General features: G+C 41.3%; 1 protein-coding gene across 2 annotated transcripts in view; it reads left to right on the top strand.

Moving 5' to 3' along the window:
• si:ch211-200p22.4 (phosphatidylinositol-binding clathrin assembly protein) overlaps positions 1 to 23,623 on the top strand; it is a 146,085-nt gene that overhangs the window by 119,377 nt on the left and 3,085 nt on the right. The window contains exons 13-16 of one of the 2 annotated variants that reach the window (XM_034676580.1): positions 2,063 to 2,173; positions 14,846 to 15,010; positions 15,220 to 15,250; positions 15,720 to 15,852. In XM_034676580.1, the coding sequence (XP_034532471.1) occupies positions 2,063 to 2,173; positions 14,846 to 15,010; positions 15,220 to 15,250; positions 15,720 to 15,852 (440 nt within the window). The remainder of the gene's footprint in view (positions 1 to 2,062; positions 2,174 to 14,845; positions 15,011 to 15,219; positions 15,251 to 15,719; positions 15,853 to 23,623) is intronic. The other variant, XM_034676581.1, reaches the window with a different exon arrangement.

Genomic DNA, 23,623 nt, shown 5'->3' with positions numbered 1-23,623 from the left:
GCTGTGGGGAAGAAAGAGCACGGGACAACTTCTGCTCTGCGTCGTGATGCCTTTAATGACCCTTCAACAACATCGGACAACAGCACATCAAAGTCGTGACACATTTACTTAAACTCAAACAATATCACCCTGAGCAACCTTAAAGAGGCAGTGCAATATATGACACAGAAGTCTTTCAAACTCCATTCAAGACTTAATGATATAAATACTTAAACCAAAATAAAATCTCATCTTACAGTATTAAACTCACGAGTTATGCCCATTTAAGGGGCATGGCTGACCTAATTGACAGGCGTGCACACTGGAGCTGTTAGCGAAAAGGCTGAAGCCCCTCCTCTTTACCTCACGCTAGCTTGGCAGAAGTTAGGTTGAGTTCAACACTTCCAATATGGCACCCACCGCCGTCGATTGGCCTCAAAACAGCGCTTCAGAAACAGATGGGTGACGTCACGGATACTACATCCATTATTTATACAGTCTATGGACACAACTGAGACAGCTAGATAAGCTCTCTGAACCCAACATAGTCCACCTACCAGCATCTTTAAATCACACTCATGTATCTCTCTTATTGTAGCTTTTTGAAGACGTTCATAAGTCAAAGTGAAAGAGGTTCATTCACAGACTGTGTTACAAACATCTAAATAGCATGTTAGCTTGAAGCTTGATGCACAATGACAGGAATAAAAATGAGGCTATTGGGGCGCAGTTGGCCTAGGGATCTAAGCGCGCCCCATATACAGAGGCTATAGTCCTTGTTGCAGAGGTCGTAGATTCGATTCCAGCCTCGACCATTTACTGCATGTCCTCCCCCACTCTCCACTCCCCAAATTTCCTGTCTGTCTTCAGCTGTCCTTTACGTTAAAGGCAAAAATGCCCCCCCCCCAAAAAAAGTACAAAAATGAGGCTGTTTTGAATGTAGAAAACAAAATTTTGGAAATAAATTCTATATGATTTATAACTACAGTTATTAACTTTAGCTCTGTGCGTGCAAATAGGTCACAAATTTTGATTTCGGAGCTTCCATAACACAAAAGGACAACACAGAGCTTCACGGTTTTACAGAATCTGCACATTGTGGACTCTAATGTATGCAATGGAAATGACCACACACGAAGACAGTAAATGCCTTTGTCCCAGAGGAGACCCCCCAAAGCCAGACCTAGTCCTTCATACTGGTGTGACCTATATACCAGCTGTTACAGTAGTTTTATTACACATTAAAAAAGCAAGACATACAATGTTAGTTATTGAGATGAAGTGCTGCTGGTAGGTGGATTTAATAGCTTAAAACAGAGTAGCAGTTTTAAGTGTTTATGCTAAGCTAAATCATGCTAGGCTAGGCTAACAATTTTTGGGGCAAATTTTCAAAATGTGAAGTCAAGCTTCTCCAAATAGGAAAGAGTTTTTAAGCACTGAATTATTCATTAAAACTGAATTAAGGCACATTTTTTAATGAAAGTTGAAGTGGTGTTTTAAATGTACATTAGGCCCGTTACTCTGCTACTGTACCACTTCGTCTCTGCCAGATCTCATCTTCCTCGTGTCTACATCATCTCTGTAAATCCCTGTTATGTTTCCTGGAAGGTTCCTTGCAGCAGCCGCATCATATTTATTTATAGGCGTTGTGGCGTACCGTCTCTTGTGTCTCTTCGTCGGGTATTCTTGTTCCGTGGACTCCACAAAGACAGCCGCTCTCTGAAGGCTTCAGACTCTAATCCCCCGACAGGGATGTGGATGAAGACGGAAAAACAAAAGGTGTATCGCTGGATTTCCTCGTGCACGGGCTTAATGCTCCTCTGAAAGCTCGACATTCCCCACAGCCTCAACGCAATCCCACGTTACCAAGCAACAACAATGGCAGCACGCCGGAGACTTTAACGTCCATGTTCCTAATCTAATGGGATTAGTTTGGTGGGAGGTGTTGGAATCCTAAAGTGGAGCAGCCTTAATCACAATCTGATGTTTAAATCTTGAGTGGTTTGAAAGCTGCAGCAGCCCCACAGTTATCACACACAGTTTTAAAATAAGGTTTCTTAATGAGTCTAACTGCATCCCTCAGGATTGGAGAGCCAGCCTCTGCAGCAGACCACCCCGGCCATGACCGTAGATTTCGATGCCGTGTTTGGAAATAAGACAACGCCAAGTAACAACGGCACAGAACCTGCAGCCGGTAAAAGCCTGCTCCGTCTGACTGTCCAGACAGAGACTGAAACTAAAAACCTTTTTGGCTTTGCTGGCAGCGCAAGCATAGCGTTTTACTAACCCTCTGACTTGTTCTAAAAAAGACTCCCTCCATTGGTGGCATGCTTCCAGCTTTCTCAACTCTTTCTTACAAGCATTCTCTAATTCTCGCAAATAATCTCTGAGCTTGTTACGTCAGGAAGATCACAACACAGAAATGTTCATGTGAAACGAATTCCTGTGAAGTCAAAGCCCCTGAAAGGTGGCTTTCAAATCTTGAGTGAGTATCTTTATTTGTATCATGCCAAATCACAACAAACGTTATCTGAAGACTCTTTCCAAACAGAACAGGTCTAGACCGTACTCTATGTTCTATTATTAACAAAGACCCAACATCAAGACAGGATAAGATCCAGTCCCATCTTACAGACAGGACTCAGTCTGATCTCATCTTAATCCACCATGAGCAGAGCAGTTTGTAGCATTTAGTAAGTTACAGTGGCAAGGACAAACTTCCTTTAACAGGCAGAAACCTCCAGCAGGACCAGACTCATGTTAGACACACATCTGCTGAGACTGAGTTTGATAAAGAGGGATAGAGGGATGAAGAGAGAGAGATGATAGTGGTAGTTGTAGCAGCAGGCCATCTATGGCAATGGCTCAGAGGAACCTACGAGACAAGGGAGCTCAGGGACTCCAGAAAGGTCTATGGTTAGTAACTTTAATCAGAATCAGAATAATGAGACAGGAAGAGAGATGGGATCCCAGTGTATCAGTCCCTGCAGCAGTCTAAGCCTATAGCAGCATAACTAAGAGCTGGTCCAAGCCTGATCCAGCTCTAACTATAAGCTAGAAGTAGCAAAAAGGAAAGTTTGACGCCTACTCTTTAAAGTAGAGAGGATGTCTGCCTCCCGGACCCTGACTGGTAGATGATTCCGAAGGGGAGGTGCCTGATAACTGAAGGCCCTTCCTCCCATACTACTTTTAGAGTACGGGAGGAAACTATAAGCATAAATTGACAAATACAGAATCCACGAGATGTCCAATATTACTTTCAAAGTTCTCAATTTAAACCTTTTTATTTAATAAGAAAAAAATTCCCTCCCATCAAGACAGGATAAGATCCAGTCCCATCTTACAGACAGGACTCAGTCTGATCTCATCTTAATCCACCATGAGCAGAGCACTTTGCAGCATTTAGCAAGTTACAGTGGCAAGGACAAACTTCCTTTAACAGGTAGAAACCTCCAACAGGACCAGACTCATGTTAGACACACATCTGCTGAGACCAAATAAAACTCTCAAAACCTCAACTCCAAGCTTTCACTTAAAGCTCCTGTGAGGGGGTCTTAGCTGGATCAAAATTGATGCCACTTTTCTTTAATATATATATATGTTGGGCATTTTCACCTTTAATGGATAGGACAGCTGAAGAGAGACAGGAAATGTGGGGAGTAGAGAGCGGGGGATGACATGCAGTATATGGTCGAGGCTGGAATCGAACTTGCGACCTCTGCGACGAGGGCTATAGCCTCTGGGACGTGCGCTTAGAACGCTAGGCCAACAGCGCCCCAAGAGTGAGCCTTTAATGTTAAAGATCTGTGCCCAATTTGTTCATTTTCTTTGTTCAATTTCGACACGTTTTGGCGTTAATCCCCAAACCACCAACCAGAATGCACAATCCAGTAAAAAATATCAGCTCTTCAAAGTGTAATAGACAAAGCACAGGATCCCTCTCCTTTAGACTCCTCCACTCTCTCTTGTTGTGGCTTCCCTGCCTGCTCTGCTCTGCTAACAGCTTTGGACTGATGGCTGAAGTGCTGCAGGTCTGGGACTTTGGCTCCAAGCCCTCTTATTAGCTTACTTTCTTTTAACCTCTCAGCAACTGACACAATCAATCTCGGCGCTTCTCAACCCTTTCGGGTCTCGAGACACTCCCGCAAAAAGCGTATAATTTTAAGGCATGGTGAGTTATCGACAGCTCCAGAGGCAGAGCAGATAAGAGCGACTACCTGCAGAGGTCATCTGAAGACTATTTTCATCATAAAGGGAAACGGGAGTTCAGACAGCAGAGCAGGTTGAAAACTGCAACAGCTCAGGGAAAGTTAGACTTATGGAACTTGGACCTTTTCAATTTTGGTTTCTAAATAATTCAAAGAGTTAGATTTATATTCTTATGGTTCAGAAACCCATGAAAGACCAAAGCCTCCCCTCTAATATATACTTTCTTTGTAGCTTTTTATAACTTACTTCTCTGCGTCAAAGACTTCCATTGTTACCAAGAAACCATTCAAAGCCCTTCAGCGAGCTAAGCTGTTGCCCCGGGTGGCATGCACCTTCTTTATGATGAACACAGGCACTATTTTTATCTTAAGATTAAATTGCCAACACACCTTGCCAGGGAAACAGTCATACCTGCCAGCTCCACTTTTACTGCTCTGACAGCCCATTATGACTAACAGTGAGCAGGCTGGATACAATGTGTAGACAAAGAGGAGACATTGAGACTATTTCCTTTACAACCAGGTTTACTATTGATGTGGAAAACTCTGAATCCAACATCATACAATGAAAAAAATAACTACTGCAGTTTATATTACGCACGGAAAAGCAAGAAATGGCTGCTAAATGCTGGCATATTCAATGTCTGTGTTCCTTGAAATAGAAGCTGTGTTAATTGGATGTTTGAACCAGCTAGCTTACCCTAGCAGCTAACCTCTATGTGAGCGTTAATTGCTCTAACTGAATGTTGGTTATCCAAATTGCATCAAGATCTGGTCTGCTAACTTTGATATTGCCTTCTTGCTCATCTTGTCTTGAACATTCTGCAGTGTCTTGCTTCATTAGATCTTGGTATCTTGTTTGGATATTTTCCTGCATCTTGTTTGGGCTTTAATTGGTATCTTGCTTTGGCATTTTTTGACATCTTGTTCTGTTTTGTTTGGCATCTGTTTTTTATTTTTGTATCTTGTTTTATTTTTTTTTAGTATCTTTTTTTTTTTTTCATAACATCATGTTTTGGTATGTTAGTTACCTTATTGTGATATCTCTCTGCATCTTGTCTGAGAAATTCGTACCTTGCTTTGACATTTTTTGACATCTTATATTTTTTTTGACATTTGTTACTTTTTATATCTTGTTTTAATAATATTTAGTATCTTGATTTCTTTATCATTTTTGGCATTAATAGCATCTAATTTTTGGTATCTTGTTTGGATATATCTCTGCATCTTGTTTGGGTCTTATCTTGTATCTTGTTCTGTTTGGGGTTTTTTGGCATGTTTTTTTCTGTATCTTGTTTTACAACATTTCAGCATCTTGTTTTCTTTATAATTTTTGGCATTCATAGCATCTTGTTTTGGTAATTTTAGTATCGTGTTTGGATATTTCTCAGCATCTTGTTTGAGCCTTAATTAGTACCTCGTTTTGGCATTTTTTGGCATCTTGTTCTATTTTTTTTGACAGCTGTTTCTTTTGCTATCTTGTTTTACAAATCTTTAGTATCTTGTTTTATTCAGCATCTTTTTTTGGTATTCCTAGTATCTTGTTTTGATATTCAAGGTATCTTGTTTTGGTAATTTTAGTATCTTGTTTTGATATTTCTCAGCATCTTGTTGGACCTTAATTTGTACCTCATTTTGGCATTTTTTGGAATCTTGTTCAAATTTTTTTGACAGCTGTTTCTTTTGCTATCTTGTTTTACAAATTTTTTGTATCTTGTTTTATTCAGCATCTTTTTAGGGTATTTGTAGCATCTTGTTTTGATATTTAAGGTATCTTGTTTTGGTCATTTTAGTACCTTCTTTGGATATTTCTCAGCATCTTGTTTGGGCCTTAATTAGTACCTTGTTATGGCATTTTTTTGGCATCTTTATCTATTTTTTTTGGCATCTGTTTTTTTTTTTTATCTTGTTTTACACATTTTTAGTATCTTGTTTTATTCAGTATCTTTTTTGGTATTTGTTGCATCTTGTTTTAGTATTTGTTGCATCTTGTTTTGGTATTTCTAGTATCTTTTTTATTTATTCATTAAGGTTTCTTGTCCCCCTTTTTGGCATCTTGTTTTGGCATCTTGATTGTATGAGATGTTTTGGGGTATTTAGTTTTTATGGTGTTTTCTACAGACACTCTTTGTTGCTATTAATATTTACCACCACCTCAAATCCTTCCAACTGGAAAATAATGCCCAAAGAACTTTCTGGTGCTTACAAAAGTCAAGCTTTTTCAGTTTATTTTTTATAGGTTTTGACATTTTCCTCACCTTTCCCCTCACCCTAATGGGCTTGAGGCTTACTGCCACACAATCCTCTTTATTGGTTAGGCAGACAGTGTTGATAGAAGTTCCTCTGGACTGTCGTTTTGGTGTTTCCATGGGAATTTTTTAGCAGAAATTATAAATACTCCAAGAGTTATCTTCTAAACAGCATTAATAGAAACCTTATTTAATCAGCCAGCTGTTACCACACCAGAAGTCGACTCAAACTTGTTTGTTTGACAGTTTTATCGCACAGAGCTGGATTAATAATCATAAATCTGAAAAAATCTCACAATCCCTCCCGTCCTTTATGATGTATTTCTGTCACTTTATCATCATCGCGCAGATTAAAAGTTGAATTTGTTCAGCTGTAGCACTTCTTCCTCAAACATTTGTCAGATAGAGCAAATGTTTAAGGAGTCAGAGTGCAGATTGCGTTCAGGGCCCGCTGGTTTTCTCGCTCTAATCTTGTTTAACCCGTGGATGTCTGCTGAATCTGCTCGGAGGGAACAGTTGGAGGCTCTGGTGTGCCGCCTGGCTTTGGCTTTGGGTGCACTAACTTCTGTCTATTAATAGTTCCTGTGTGTCAAAGCTGCCACTACAACTACCAAAAACGCCATCTGGACTACTGGCAGCAGCTCACAAAAATCTGTGTGTGTGTTTGTGTTTGTGTTTGTGTGCGTCCACATGTGTCCTTATATGTGTTGGTGTTTGTTTCTGTGCTTGTCCACATCTGCGTCTGTTCGCACCTCGTCTGTCATTTTACCTCCATCCCATCTGTCCGCCTCTGTTTGTCAGCTTTTGTTTGTTGTTGTTCACACCGTTCCCACCTCTTTCTCCTCCTCTTTCTCCTCCTCCCTCCATTTATTTCATCTCTCTCTCCGTGTCTGCCTCATCGTCTCTCCATCACACTTCACAAGGCAAGAATCACCCAGGCAACTCCTTTCCATCTGCTCCCCTCCTCCTCCTCCTCCTCCTCCTCCTCCTCCTCCATCTCCATCCTTCTCCTTCATCCTCCTCGACACTTTGTGTGCTTTATCTGATTATTTTGCCCACTTTAAACTGATATCTCACTCTGTTTGCCTTTCACTCTCTGTTCATCAAAGCACAAAGTTTCTCTTTTTAATATTAACCTTAACGATTTATCATCACGTTGATAAAGTTTTCTTCTTATGTTGTTTCTTTCTAATCGGTTTTTAATTTCCCATCATGGAAATTTGCTCTCACTTAAGCCAGTCCTTGTAATTACTTTTGACACATTTTCTGGCTTTGATTTTATTGAAATGAAAAATTGCTGTGTTTGTTTATGTCTCTTTATGGATTTAACATTTCTCTACCCATTTGCTAACCTGTATTTGGTACCTTATATATATTTTAAACTCACCTTTTGAAGCGATCTCTACATTTTGTTTGGTTTATGAGGAGTTTTTCTCTTCCTGTCCTTGCTTGAGTCAATCATCATTTACTCTCTCAACCTGAACCATCATCATCTTCTCTTTCCACACATGAAAGAAGGGACTTTCAGACGTCTAAATCAGCTCCTTAAAAACTTCTATTCAAACATAAAGCGTCATGGGGCGCTGGTGGCCTCCTAGTCTAAGTGCCCCACGTATAGGTCGCCGGGTCGACTCCTGGCTGGTTGACCATTTGCTGCATGTCTTCCCCCTCTCTCTACTCCCCACGTTTCCTGTCTCTCTTCAGCTGTCCTGTCATTAAAGGCAAAAATGCCCAAAAACATAACTATAAAAAAATAAATAAAACGTCAATTATATTAAAGGTGACATATCATGCAAAATGGACTTATTAATGGTTCTCTACCTGAACTATGTGTCCCTGGCATGTCTACAAACCCCCCGAGAATGAAAAAAATCTATTCTGCCCCTGTTCTGATTTCTCCACCTTTCTGTAAATGTGTGTGAAACGAGCCGTTTCAGACTTCCGTGTTTTTGTTACGTAACAACAATATCCGGTCTGTCACGGAGTCAGAGCTCGGAGCTTGTTCAGCCCATAGACTGTATAAAATAATACTGAATCCCTCCTCTGTTTTTCATTACCTGCACACGTGTGGTAACAAGGAGCTTAGGAGGGAGGCATGCTAGTTGTAGGCTGTCTTAATAAACACAAAGGTCGGTTTTACTCCCCACGTCTGCAGATTTGAAGATCTAGTGTATGATTTTTATTTATCATGGATAAGTGCTAGCGCTAGTTAGCATAGCTACATAGCTACAAGTCGTAGCTGTAGCTGTGTACCAAGACACACGTCGACATACTGACAAATAAAACAACAAGAAACAGAATCTGTGACCAATCCTTCAGAGAAGGTCCCGCAGCCTTTCTGGCAGAGGTCCGTTTTACTCCCCACGTCTGCAGATTTGAAGATCTAGTGGATGATTTTTATTTTTCATGGATAAGTGCTAGCGCTAGTTAACATAGCCACATAGCTACATGTTTGTAGCTGTGTACCAAGACACACGTCGACATACTGACAAATAAAACAACAAGAAACACTAAATCTGTGACCAATCCTTCAGAAAGGTCCTGCTACAGGCGCCTCTCCGTCAGGATCAGATTCTGGATCAGATTCAGAGGGTTGAAGTAACGCTATCTATGAGCAGCCGTGTATATTCAGCCAACATGTAAACATTAGATCAACGTGCTGGACAGCCAAGGCACATCCACTTCCTGAGGGGGCGTGGTCAGAGAGAAAACAGAGTGTTCTGAGGAGGACTGAAGAAGAGGGCTTTTCAGGCATGCCAAAATCTGATTTCAAAGTGTTTTTTTGAGCATAAACTTTAAAGACATGTTTTGGGGACCTCTTAGACCAATATATGTTGATGAAAAAAGCGGGATATGTCACCTTTAAGTCAGAGGCCGTTTCATGGGATCAAGAGTAAAAACAAACAATGGTGTCCAAAGGTGGCATTAATACCCAGCTTACTGATCTTCCGGCTGTGTAAGATGCTTGATTCTCATTGGTTAAAACCCCTTGACAACGGTTATTAACTTTCACTAACATGAGACACGCCAGAGGCAAACTGATCACACGTCATGTCAAATCAATCCATGGAAAAGAGTTCAGGCACGTTTTGCTTATGCCTCTTGACGCCATAGACCCAGTGTTCATTTCGTTAACGAAATTACGACGATAAATGTTCGTCACAACAACCCTGATACCGATATCTGTTCGACTACATGAATTATTTAAAGAGTGAACATCTTTCGGCAAAAATCAAAGACTAAAATGTTTTGAGTTTTCATCGAATAAAACTAGACTAAAACTATAAAGGGCTGAAAAGACTGAAATGTAACTAAAACTAACAGGCTTTTTTGACTAAGACCAAGACGAAGACGAAATCTAAAATAGCCACCAAAATGAACACTGCATTGACCGTAAGGTGAGGTAAAACCGTTAGTTTCCGTTAGCATCAAAATAATGTAGCTAAATGTAATGTTTTGCGTGGCGCTGATGTCCTAGCGGTCTAAGCGCCCCACGTATAGAGGCTATAGTCCTCGTCCCAGAGGTCAGTGCTTCAACTCCCAGCTGGTCGACAATTTACTGCATGTCTCCCCCACTCTCTACTCTACAATATGAAAATGTCTGTAGCATACTGAGGTAGCATGCTAACCAAAACTCACATTTACAAAAAAAAAATAAAAAAATGTTAAGTTATATTTTCTGGGCTTTTATTGCCTTTTATTGACAGGACAGCTGAAGAGAGACAGGAAACGTTTCCTCGTAGCAGCGTAGATTTCTGTTGCTTCGTCTGTCGTCATGTTGTTCGTAGAAATTTGCTAAGAGGCTAGTTGTCACTTTATGGCTTGTATAAGTCAAATTTTTCAGGCAGTAACACTGTCTTTAACATCTCTCAGGTTTGTCTGTTGTCAGGCTCGCACTGTGTAGTCTGAAGGTCAGCAAAAAAACATGAAATGAAGCCAGCAGTGCGTCTTAAAAAAGCTTTAAATAATCCAACCTCTTTAAACTTCTGGCTCATTTAGTAAAAACGATCACTTTTCTTCTTCCTTGTCTTTTTGGATTCGAACCCTCAACATGGATTTACTCCCTTTCACCCCCTTTGGTCTTAAAATCTATCGACTGTCAAATCCTTTGCTGAAACACCTAAGCTAACACCAATAGCATTATCCCCCCCTGCTCAATACAACATCTTACAACCCCTTCCCTGTTTTCTTCTTCGTTTTATTTGTGTGTGTGATCTACTGAGAGAGCTTGTTCCACTGTTTTCCCCTCCCACCCTCACACGTTTTATCTTTTCCCTGACTCCTCCGGCTCTCCTGATTCGATTTAATTCACAGGGATTCTCTGACATGCCGGGTTAAGAAACGTAGAATCACCCACACTGCTGACTTCTTCTATCGCTGCTGCAACAATAATGAAAAAACAGACAATGGGAGAGGAATGACTGTCAGGAGAATTAAAAAGATAGTGGTCCAAATGTGCTCCTTTGCCACTCCTTTCTCTTCTTCTTTTTCTTTCCTCCTGCTTCTTCTCCTCCTCTGGCTCTCCTTTTTTCTCTCATCTGCTTGGCTAGCAGGAAAAGTGTTTTTTGAATCTCTTGTGTCAGCACCGCTGTCAGACCTACACTCCGCTTCCTAACTAAATATTATTCCTCCCTCTTTTTTTTCCCACCATCAGCTGCTTCTCTTCCTTTTCTGCTTTTCTTCTTCCTCCTCCTTCTCCTCTGTGTTGTTACAGAAACACACTGTATGTTGTCTTGCTTTAGATTTGACCCATTCTCGTCTCTTTCAAGCTCTGGATCCACATTTTATTCCTGCTGCTTGTTGATGTTTAGCCTCTAAAGGACGCTGGTTAAAGAAATGAAACAGAAAGTAAAATATTCAGCGTGCAAGTGACTTCAAATGTCACACATAATGCATTTAAGATAAAGTACAGAAGCTGCATTTTAGATATAAAGGTGTTTTTGAACTGCAGGCACTTTATCCCCAAACTACGTGCGTTTAGACCGGTGGACCCAGGGTCTAAATTTAGTTCAGGGTAAGATAATCTCCCCCCTAAAAAGCCCCTGCTTGGGGGGTAGTACTTTTCAAAGGTCCCGGGACTTTCGGGGGGCAGGGCCTGCAATGCTGAATGTGTCTGATTGGTAGATTAACCTCAGTGTTTTTATTCCACCCGCCGTCCACAATAACATCACACACATCTGTGATTCACTTGATTTCTCTTACTTTCATTAGTTTTTATTTGTTCTATCTGTTTTGTATGTGTGTGTACTTTTCAAAAGAAGAAGCTGTGATTCTCTTGATTTAGGTGTCTCCCGGTGTTCCAATTTTAAAAGTGACCCTGTAAACTGGAGACCTTCAGCTGAATGTGTCAGTGTTTGTGGAGTTTCCACAGCTGTTGAAACACAGAGGGAGTTCCTGGGAATGCAAACTAGTTTAGTTTTTATTAAGATTTCAAAATATCCTCATCAGATATTTAATGATCGTCTAAAGACGTTTATGAGGGATGCATCCGGCTGAAAGTCTCCAGTTAACAGGGTCGCTGTTTAGACCAAAACACCGGTCGATCTCTGCCACGGCTTTTTGAGTTCAAAAGGATTTTAAAGCCGTGTTGAAACGTCTTTGCTACTCGCGCTTATCTCCTCTCACGTGTTGATTCAGTGAATCCATCTGTGATGAAATATAGCACCATCTAAAACAGCGCCAGCTGAGTCTCTTCATGCTAACAGGCTAACTGTTGTGTTGCTCATAATGATACCAGCCTGTCCGCCTGCTTCTATGGTGTCATCTGTGATGAATGGCATTCGTCTTTGTTTTAGTGCCCTCTACTGGCCTGGTGGTGTAGTGCATTTACTTTTTTTTCTCCATACGTCACTGGCCTGAGGTGCATAATCTACCCGGGACTTCACTCCGCGGCCGAAACGCAGACAACAATGGGGGCACAGGAACCTTTTAGTTCCGGGTAAAGTAGTTCTGGGGGCTAAAAGACCCTGGAACTCTTGGTCGAAATGCACCTTAAGAGTAGAAAGTTGAAATGTTGGTGTTAAAATCTAGGGGATGAAGTAAAAAGTGGTCTGCTTGTTGGTTCCTGCCACTGCTGCATACAAATAATATTAACACATACACACAGTCACACCCTCGGGTCTCTCCCAGCAGAGTCATACTGAGCCATTAGCTGGATGAGTGCTGACATGGGAAATTGTTAACACAAGCGCTTTTACATAAAAAACGAACAGGAAATGGCCGTCATTTGCACCTACCAGTGTTTCACACACTCACATATACACACACGTGTTTAGAACTGATCGCTGTCGGGAGTGTATACATGACAGCCACCAACAGATAAATCAGTCATGTCGAGAACAAGGGCTGCAAGCTACTGAGTCAGGGATTATAGTCTCCTGCTGATAGAATGAGGCTGCTGTATGACAGTAATAAAATCTCTGCTTTAAGACGGACTCTTTGTCCAGGCATTGGAGGTAAATGCTAAAAGTGAAGCAGGAAAAATTAAATTAGCAGAGAAATTAAGGTTCATATTATTGATGTACAACTCAGCAATGTTTTCGAGACGGAAATGATCCAGGGCTGATTGATTAAAGTGGTCGAATCCAGAGATGAAGAGATGAGAAAATTAAGCTGAAAGTTAAGTCAGCTTTTATCAGATTCCTGATTAGATACCTTTTCACTTATTTGAATCCATTTGTTCGACATTCATCGCACAAAGTAAGAGCTTTCTCTCACTATTTCAACCATTTTTAGTCATAATTTGATCAGACTTTAATTTAGCCCTACCTACCTTAGGTACTGTTGTTATCACTGTCAGTGTTCATTTCTTTATTCACCTTGAATACAGTTTATTCACAGCTGAAAATGTGCTGTTTCTTTCAAAACAAGGTCCTGGATTTACTTAAAAAAAGACCTGTGAAACTCAAACTTCATCATTAGTTATAAGATAAGATAAGATATTAGTAATATAGTAATAATTTAAAAAATATCAGCAATTAAAAAGTAAATTAGCATATCTTAAGAAAAGTATGTACAGAACTAAATAAGTACATTTACATATATTTACAAAACCAGAGATACATTAAGAAATGTGCACAGAAGTAACATAGGTGAATAAAAAAAACAACGTATAGAACTCAGAAGCTTGGTAGAAAAACGTATTGCATATGTTAGGAGTGAGATGAAGTTATGAACTTGACATAACAACTGTTATTGCTGAATCACTGATAGCAAGCTAGCAGTTAACGTTAACATTAGCCTTGGAGTTGGTAAGAAATCCAGTTTGGTTTTTTTAAGTAAATGTTTTTTTGTTTGTTTGTTTTTTGAGGGACGTTTGCACCTTTTTTGATAGAGGGAGAGGACAGTGGATAGTGTAGGAAACTGGGAGAGAGTGGGGGAATGACATGCGGGAAGGGAGCCACAGGCTGGATTCAAACCCGGGCCGCACAACTCAACTGGTAGACCAAGTCCTCGCCCAGAAATCCAACAGTTTTAAGTGAAACTATAAAAGTAGTGCTTTGGCTACTTAGATGCTCTCATTCTGACATTCACTTGGGTACTTTTGTTGCTAGCTAGCTCCTTTATCTTTCCTTAAGAAAGAAAAAAAGCTGATTAACCCTGTTAAATCAACTGATTCTAGGTTTGTCTCCTGGCTCATTCGCCAACAATATAATGTCTACATTTTCTGTAATCATCTGACCTGAGGATGCTTGTCTCAGGTTCTAATCGAAACTTTAAAACTTGTGTTAGCAAAGCTGGCTTCTCACTAAGATCCCCTTCGTAGTTTTTGTAGCTACACCAGACAAGCTGTCTATAAACACATACCACAAATACATTTTAGTTACTGCTCAAAGTAGTTGTTTCCGAAAACAATAGAGCTAATTTTAGTGAAAACAAAACATGCTTATCTTTATTTCTAGTGTGAAAATATTAATTTACCCTGCAAAGATCAACTGTTAGGCTACTGGAAGATGTCATCACTTGCAGGTAGCTAAATAAGCTAACGTGAGTCTGTATAGTCAGTTTAAAGCTAAACAAGCTATAATTGGTTGGTATCAATTTCAAATCTTTTTAGCTAGCTAGCTAACTGGGTAACTTCCACTGTATTGTTTTCAGTTTTTGAACACTAAAAGAAATTTATTCAAACTCTTTGAATGGAATCTTTTTTGCTGCGGCCTTATCTTTAACGTATCTAACCTCATAACATTTGCTAAGCTGTTGTTGGGACTTCGCTGTTTGGGGGAGGGGCGTTGCTAATGGCGCATTCTTAACCTGAATTTTCTTTGTATTTCATGACTTCTCTCTTCGTCTGTGTCTATGTGCTAACCTTGTTGTGTTCATGTCTCTTTAAGTGAACCAGTTTTTCTTATCAAAGATAATTGTGTACTTTTGTCTCTCGGCTCATGTTTACATTGATTTCTTCTTCAGGTTTCGATGCTCTCGGTGACTTGTTGAAGCCTACAATTCACGCACACTCTCAACCTCCTCCTCATCATCATCACCACCATCATCATCACCAAATGGCCATTCATCACCATGGAGGAAAGCTGCTAGCCACTGACCTCGACTCCTCTCTGGCCAACCTCGTGGGCAGTGAGTTTTGAGATAAACACACACAAACAGCAAAATGTGTTGAAAAGAAACTCTTGTTGAAATATCAGTAAAGTAGAATTGTACTAGTCAAAGATGCAAGGTGTATTAAGACAGTATCTAAGGCTAAAACACCTGCTTCATCGTCTTTAATTCAGCCTCTTTCGAACCATGACTCAGTCTTTATTTTCCATGTCTCTCTCCCTCCTCAGATCTGCAGTTCGGTGGGACCCCAGCCAAGAAGTAAGTGTGTTTTTAGTTGTGGTGATACCATGTTGTGTTCGCAGTCTGTGCTGATTTACTCAACAGCCAAACAAATAGGCCCTTCTGCAGACATCCCCACCTCCAGTCTGCCAACGCATAACTTTAACTACTTAGAGTCAAAATCCAATAAATTATGAAGTATTCAATATTTTTTTGTACCGCTCCGGTTTGTGAGAGAGTTCCTCCGTCGAGTCATTTTTCTGCCGTACTTTAAATCTTGTTGGTCTTTAAAATTCATGATGCACTTCACAGAGTGTATAAAAAAAAAAGAAGGTCGACAAGAAGGGGAATCTACAAGTAAAAATAAAAAAAATCTGCATTTTTATTTCCTCTAAGACATGGTTTACACAGGGTGTGACGAGTTGGCTTCAGGTTAGGAAATAAAAATGCAGGGGGGGAAAAAAAAATCCTGACTTGTTCTGTTGCTCTGCTCATCCTCACCCCCCAGGCCAGATATGCAGTGGAACCAGCCTGGGGAGAAGAAGCTGACAGGGGGCCAGAACTGGCAGAATAAGACCATGTCGACCACACAGTGGGGCCCTGCGCCCATGGCCCCACAGCCCATGCCTGTACAACATGTGGTAAGGAGACAGAAACACACATATAAGGGTAGAAATACAGAAACAGCAAGGTGTCTAAGAGTCCTGCAAAAGTTCTTAAAGGATCATTTACACCTATTACAATGTGGGTCTTATTTTAATAGCTGAGGCCATCATCGTTATAAGGTATAATTAACCTAAACTAACCTTAGTGATGCTGACATCTGGTTAAAAAAACATTATGAATACGAATATAAAAAGATTTGACCGACTGGACAACCCAATTTTTTTAACCCTCCTACTAGCCTTGGGGTCAATTGGACCCCATTCAATGTGTAACATCCTTAAATTAATGATTAACATCATTTTTTTGGCTTCATATTTCATGACTATTCCTCATTTAATGGGGACTACTGGGAAAATGTGAAATTAAAATGTTGATGTGTTCAAATTTCCTGTGAAAAAACAAAAAACGCATCGGTGTTCCTTGGGGTCAATTTGACCCCAGGCTGTTTTAATTTCAACATTTTACACACATTTGTTTTAGCTGTTTTGGATGATATTGAGGTCACTGTAACATACATTTTTATAACCTAAAAGAAACATGAAGTACCTGACACATAAACCTGGGTAACAATCAGTTTCTGGTGGTTTAAATTGATGGGGTCAAATTGACCTCTAAGGATAAAATATGTTAGTAAATTTGAGGGTAACAAAATGGTTAAAAGTGTAACACATTCCCAAGTCCCTTGGGTTGGCATTTATCCAACTTGTCATAAATGATGGCTACAGCTATAAAAAATACAACCACGGTTGCAATAGACCAGAATTATCCTTTATTTGTTTTCATAAACAGAGATCACTAACTCTGCAATGTCTGTCTGTTAAATATAGAGCCAGTTAGCTTAGCATTAAGTCTTGAAAACAGGTAAACAGTTTATCTGGCACTGCAGTGAATTAACAAACCAAACCCCCCACAGCACCTCTAAAGCTAAATAATTAACACCTTATATCTCGTCTGATAAATTATTAATCCGTACAAAAAGTTCTGCTCTCAAGTATAAAAACAAAGGAGGCAGATTCTGGAGGTTAGCTTAGCTCAAGTCTTGAAATTGGGAAACATTTTCAAACCAGCTGAGCAGACGTGTGAAACATGGTCATTTAAATGTAAAGCCCCATTTTTTCTATTTTCTATCTGTACGAAAAGTATAACATCAAAAAATATTGAATAAGGGATTATTTTTAGCAATAGCTAACAGATAGCTTGTTAGCTTAGCATGGGGTTGTTAGAGTAGGGAGGGGGCGATAAACACTGTTGAACAGACCTGCATGATTATAGTTAATGATGTAAACTAGCTTAGGTGTTGTGATGCTAGCAAGACTACCTAGCTAACCTCAATCTTTTGTGTTTTTAAATAAAATTCAACTTCACAAATGTACCCTTCATTTTTATGGTACTGTTAATGATTGATAAAATTGGGAATGGATTTTAAGGGGAAAAAATTAGAGACCCAATCTTAGCATAGAGGTAAAGCTAGCTTGGAAATGCGACCAAACGTAAGCTAGCATGGTATCAATCTCTCTCAAATTGCACTGAAAGTCAGGAAAGGTATTTGTAACATTTTTCACAACTATAAAATAAAATGTAATATATTATGCTTCTTAGGAAAAGCGTGTTTTCTCAAGAACTTAATTGCATAAAATATAAAAAAATATGAAAAATATTTACATTTTTATCGAATGAAGCTAGCAGACATCTTGCTAACACGACATGAAATCAGAACTTTTGCTAAAGACCGTGAATGTTGTCTGTGAGCATGTCAGTGTTTGATACTTTATCTTTGGTGTACAGATGGAAGTAAATGTGAGTGTATTGACTTGGTGCTGAATATTGCTGCCTGTGCATGCAGTGTGTGTAAGCGTGTGTGTGTGTGTATACGTGTGTGTGTGTGTGTGTGTGTGTGTGCTGATCTTGGCAGCTCCTGATTGTCCTCCTGATCTCTGGACAGCATTTTCTGGCTGACGAGGACAAACTGTCACTAACCCTCCGCTTCCTCTCTTCCTCCCTTCCTCCTTTTCCTTTACCCCCAAATATCTCTCTCTCCTTTTCTTTTCTCTCTCTCTCTCTCTCTCTCCTGTTGCTCCTTCTCTTTTCCTTTCCGGCCCCCCCCCCCCTCTCTTGCATTTTTTCTAACATCTGTTTTTGCACTGTCATCCCCTCGTCTTCCTTCCCGTCTTCCCTCGTCATCCTTTTTTTATGTATCGCTGCTCTGTTTTGCGGTGTCATCTGCTCGTCCTGTTTTCACTACTTTGACATCTGCCCGTCCGTTTTTTGACCCCCCGTTTCTATTCTTCCCTCTTTTTCCTTTTTTTTCACCTTTCTCTCTTCCTTTTTTGTCTTTCTGCCTTTCTTCTCATATTTTCCCCTCACTTCCTTGCTCCCTCTCTCTCTCTCTCTCTCTCTCTCTCTCTCTCTCTCTCTCTCTCTCTCTCTCTCTCTCTCTCTCTCTCTCTCTCTCTCTCTTCTTTAACTTTCTTAACTTCTTTTGGTCTCTACCTCGTTTCACCCTTCTTTGCTCCCCTCTTTCATCATCTCCTCATTTTCTTGAATCCTGTCTTTCTCCCTCATTTTGTCACTTTCTCTCAACTTCTTCCCCTCTCTTGTCTTGCTTCATCTTTCTCTCCTCCGTCTCTCTCTGTGTGTCCTCTTCTCTCTGTTTTTTGTCTTTTTTCCTCGTTGCGTCCTGATGCAGAATGGAATGTTCTATACTAGTTATGTAAGTACTTTATGCCTGTTTAGTAAATCTAGTCTTTCCTCTTCTTCTCTTCTTCTGTCGCCTCTTTCTGTCTATTTTCCTGTCTTTTGAAGAAACTTGATATTTGCTCTCACACAATTTCCTCAAATATCCGTCTCACTTTGTGCCTCTGACTGTAGATCTGTATATCAATCAATCTTTATTTGTATAGCACCAAATCACAACAAAAGTTATCTCAAGACGCTTTCCAAAAAGAGCATGCCCAACATCAAGACCGGATCAGATCCAGTCCCGTCTTACAGACAGGACTCAGTCTGATCTCATCTTAATCCACCATGAGCAGAGCACTTTGCAGCATTTAGCAAGTTACAGCGGCAAGGACAAACGTCCTTTAACAGGCTGTTGGACTGATTCAAATAGTGGCCTCCCTCTCTCTGGTGGGCTGTTTCAAATAGTGGCCTCCCTCTCTCTGCTGGGCTGTTTCAAATAGTGGCCCCCTCTCTCTGCTGGGCTGATTCAAATAGTGGCCCCCTCTCTCTGCTGGGCTGATTCAAGTAGTGGCCTCCCCCTCTCTGCTGGGCTGATTCAAGTAGTGGCCTCCCCCTCTCTGCTGGGCTGATTCAAATAGTGGCCCCCTCTCTCTGTTGGACTGATTCAAATAGTGGCCCCCTCTCTGTTGGACTGATTCAAATAGTGGCCCCCTCTCTGTTGGACTGATTCAAATAGCAGCCTCCCTCTCTCCTGGCCTGATTCAAATAGTGGCCTCTCCTCTCTGTTGGGCTGATTCAAATAGTGGCCTCCCCTCTCTGCTGGTCTGATTCAAATAGTGGCCCCCTCTCTGTTGGACTGATTCAAATAGTGGCCCCCTCTCTGTTGGACTGATTCAAATAGTGGCCCCCTCTCTCTGTTGGACTGATTCAAATAGTGGCCTTCCCCTCTCTGCTGGGCTGTTTCAAATAGTGGCCCCCTCTCTCTGTTGGACTGATTCAAATAGTGGCCCACTCTATCTGTTGGGCTGATTCAAATAGTGGCCCCCTCTCTCTGCTGGGCTGATTCAAATAGTGGCCTCCCCCTCTCTGCTGGGCTGTTTCAAATAGTGCCCCCCACTCTCTGCTGGACTGATTCAAAAAGTGGCCCCCCCTCTCTGTTGGGCTGATTCAAATAGTTGTTACCAGTGGATTCCTCTGTGCTAATGTTCCCAAAAAACTGTTAAAAGTGCCCCCAAAGATTGACCCTGTATCTGCCGTTTGACAGATGGATTACCCACGCTTCATTTTCAGTCAATCCTAAATTAAGTCAACTTTCCTGCTGCTGTGAATCCTCACAAGAGAAGAGAAACACAGCTGGAATACAAACAAATGTGTGATGAAGCGCCGTCTGTCTAATGTTAGCTAAAAAAACAACAGTGCCCCGGTCTTTCAGGACTTAATCACTGAGCCTTTTATAGAAATGAAACTACATTTTGTGACCCGACTTAAGTGTGAAGATGAACAGATGGGGGTCAAAGAGACCGGACACAGACCCTCATTATCATGAGTTTGGTGATTTTAATGAGATGTCTAAACAATAAGAATATAAGACTCTTAATCTTGAACCCTGACACCCTGAAACCCAACAACACAGTCTATAATGAAAGAGTTTTATATACCAAACATATGAAGTCATTGTTAAGTCAGGAGAAGAAACTACAATGACTTTGCTCCTCTCATTCAGTCCAAGTCAAAAGTCAAATCGTGTTTGTTCAATTTGCATTTAAGCAACACAAAGAAATGCAGCTTAGAAGGGAAAATGTTAAAAGAACGGCTCCCTATTGTCCCTGAGAGAGGAAATATGTCGGAAAAACAGCAAAAACGACCTCCATAAGCTTTTAAGATGAAGTCGTAGCAGCATGCAGCAGTAATATATGAGACATCACAGGTAGCAGAGGTGTCATGCATCAGGAATGATAAGTACAACATCTGAGATTCTCGCCAGAAGGGCAAGGCTGCAACACTCTGCACTCGCTTGATACTTAAAATGCCAGCCAGAAAATCCTGCGAAGATGTCTCACTTATTTAACCTTTACCGCAACATGCAGGTCGGAAGAGATCAGACTGTGCGGCGCAGGGAGGTGAGTCAACTTTAAAGGGATACCGCGAAGGGAGAAAGCAAAAGTTCAGCGCCGAATCGAGGATAGAGGTGTTGGGGAGAAGACGGAAACATGAATCTGAAGACAGGGAGGGACATGAGAGACAAAGAGGAAGAATTATTGGGGATGAAAATACAAATTCAGACAGACAGAGGAATATAAAACATGATGTATTGCTGGTGGATGACAGACAGATGGGTAGGAACAGCGACGGAGAGGGTGTAGCAGTGCGTAAACAGTCTCACCTGCTTCAAGATGTCTTCTGTCATTCTTTTGAAATACAATAAAGGCTTGCCTGTCAGCTTTGAATAAGCAGACACAAAGATAAACAAATCCAGAGACAGATGTTTGTTGACTAAAGCGAGGATTTGGTGCAGATTTAGGTGAAATCGATAAATCAGTACCCTGGATTCAAAAAGTAAAACCACCATGTTGAGAAATCCAGCACTAAGTCGAGTGTCTGATTGGATTCTTTCCTTCCTTCGTTGGCAGCCGGTCAGATCTGCGTTTTTAAAGGGATCAGGTTGATCAATGGTTATGATCACTTTTTACAGCCTGTACCTGGAGGCAGGAAGTAGTAGACGATGCCAGATGAGTCACATTGATCAGCTCCTAAGTAGGTATGAGCATTTTAAGCTGAAACACTGCTCAATGGTCACTGATTGGATTCTTTCCCGGTGATTCAAATAGTGGCCTCCCCTCGATGCTGGGCTGTTTCAAATAGTGGCCTCCCCTCTATGCTGGGCTGATTCAAATAGTGGCCTCCCCTCTTTGTTTGGCTGATTCAAATAGTGGCCTCCCCTCTATGCTAGGCTGAATAAAATAGTGGCCGTTCCTCCCTCCTATGCTGATTCAAATAGTGCCCCCCTTCTCTGCTGGGCTGATTCAAATAGTGGCCTCCCCTCTTTGTTTGGCTCATTCAAATAGTGGCCTCCCCTCTTTGTTTGGCTCATTCAAATAGTGGCCTCCCCTCTTTGTTTGGCTCATTCAAATAGTGGCCTCCAATCTCTGTTTGGCTGATTCAAATAGTGGCCTCCCCTCTTTGTTTGGCTGATTCAAATAGTGCCCCCCCTCTGCTGGGATGATTCAAATAGTGGCCTCCCCCTCTTTTTGCTGGACTGGTTCAAATAGTGGCCCCCTCTATCTGCTGGGCTGATTCAAATAGTGGCCCCCTCTATCTGCTGGGCTGATTCAAATAGTGGCCCCCTCTATCTGCTGGGCTGGTTCAAATAGTGGCCCCCTCTATCTGCTGGGCTGATTCAAATAGTGCCCCCCCCTCTCTGCTGGGCTGTTTCAAATAGTGGCCCCCTCTATGCGGGGCTGATTCAAATAGTGGCCTCCCCCTCTCTGCTTGGCTGATTCAAATAGTGGCCTCCCCTTCTATGCTGGGCTGATTCAAATAGTGGCCTACCCTCTCTGCTGGGTTGATTCAAATAGTGGCCCACCCTCTATGCTGGGCTGATTCAAATAGTGGCCTCTCCTCCCTCCTATGCTGATTCAAGTAGTGCCCCCCTTCTGCACTGGGCTGATTCAAATAGTGGCCTCCCCTCTTTGTTTGGCTGATTCAAATAGTGGCCTTCCTTCTTTGTTTGGCTGATTCAAATAGTGGCCCCCTCTTCTGAGCTGATTCAAATAGTGGCCTCCCCTCTACAACTGGCATTAATGCTTTCTTTTTCTTTTGTTTTTAACTTGCAGTTAGTAAGAGCTTTTAGATCGGCCACAGAGCTTTAATTGTCCAATATTAAAAATACTCTCCAAGCTTTTTCTAATCTAACTGAATTAGAAAGCTAACAGGATGTTTTTGCCACAGTGTCAACAGGCAGAGGTGAAATGTGCCCGACTTGGATTGATTTGATTTGACAAGTGGGATCAGGCGATCCCTGATGTTGCTTTTGCTGTTATTGTGGGGTCTTTGACCAATCAGGAGCAAGTATTTAACTCAGCTGGGTAGTAATGTGTCATTAGAAAAGTAGCAATTAATGGATAATGCAGTGTTGTAATTTCCATCCTAAGAAGGTTAAACCTCCTTTTGTGTGCCCTGATTAATGTAATTCATCATTTTAGGTCAGACTGCTGAGCTAATTTACGATTCCACACACCTAATTACCGCAATGAACCTCTCTTTTGTTTACACACACCGTTACTACCACTGCAGAGTGGAAGGATCTTTAATATTTCTGCAATGATTGAGGCATTATAAAACCATGCGAAGGTAAAAACGCTTTAGTTGTCTCATTTACGATGATGGATTAGGTCTGTGAAGGCAGCGGTGTGTTTCTCAAAGCTGTTTTTTAATGGAGTTCTGAAATCAGTGCGAGTCTGCGGCTTCTGTGTGAGCTGGCTGACCTGCAGCAGAGCAAGCGCTCAAAACTCCTGACTGCAGCAAACACATCGCAAAACACTGTACAATTAAGGTGGTTTTTAATTGCTTTTTTGATGCTTCCACTTCAAAATAAGAGCGCACACGCTAACTAGCAGGGCTGTAACTTCATGATGTGACATGTGGTCAGAGTGGCACTAATGACAGCAGCACATTACCCTCTTAATGACCGGTTCTTAGAGGACCCTTGCTCTTGTGCTGAAACACTTGGACTCATTACTCAGCGGCGGTATCCACTGACTCTCTGATACATGGTGTGACTCATCGCAGCATCTGTTTGAATAAACACCGGTGTATGTTACAGATGCTCGCTGTTGTGGAAGAGATTCCCTTCACGGCGTCTTCTCTCCTAATCTCGTAAACTGATTTTCCTGCGGGACGTTCGCTGACACCGCGCCGTAATGCAGCGCTGACACTTCGCTTCTCATAAATTACAGTCGTGTGGAGCAGAAATGTGCTGCTTTCCTTTTTTGGGAGGAGGATGTGCGTGGGTTGTAAACGACAGCAACAAATTGCCCGTCACGTTGGATTTTGAAGCCCATTCAGCCG

The sequence above is a fragment of the Notolabrus celidotus genome, chromosome 23, assembly GCF_009762535.1.
Source record: "Notolabrus celidotus isolate fNotCel1 chromosome 23, fNotCel1.pri, whole genome shotgun sequence".
Lineage (NCBI taxonomy): Eukaryota > Metazoa > Chordata > Actinopteri > Labriformes > Labridae > Notolabrus > Notolabrus celidotus.
This window is presented reverse-complemented; position numbering and strand designations above follow the sequence as displayed.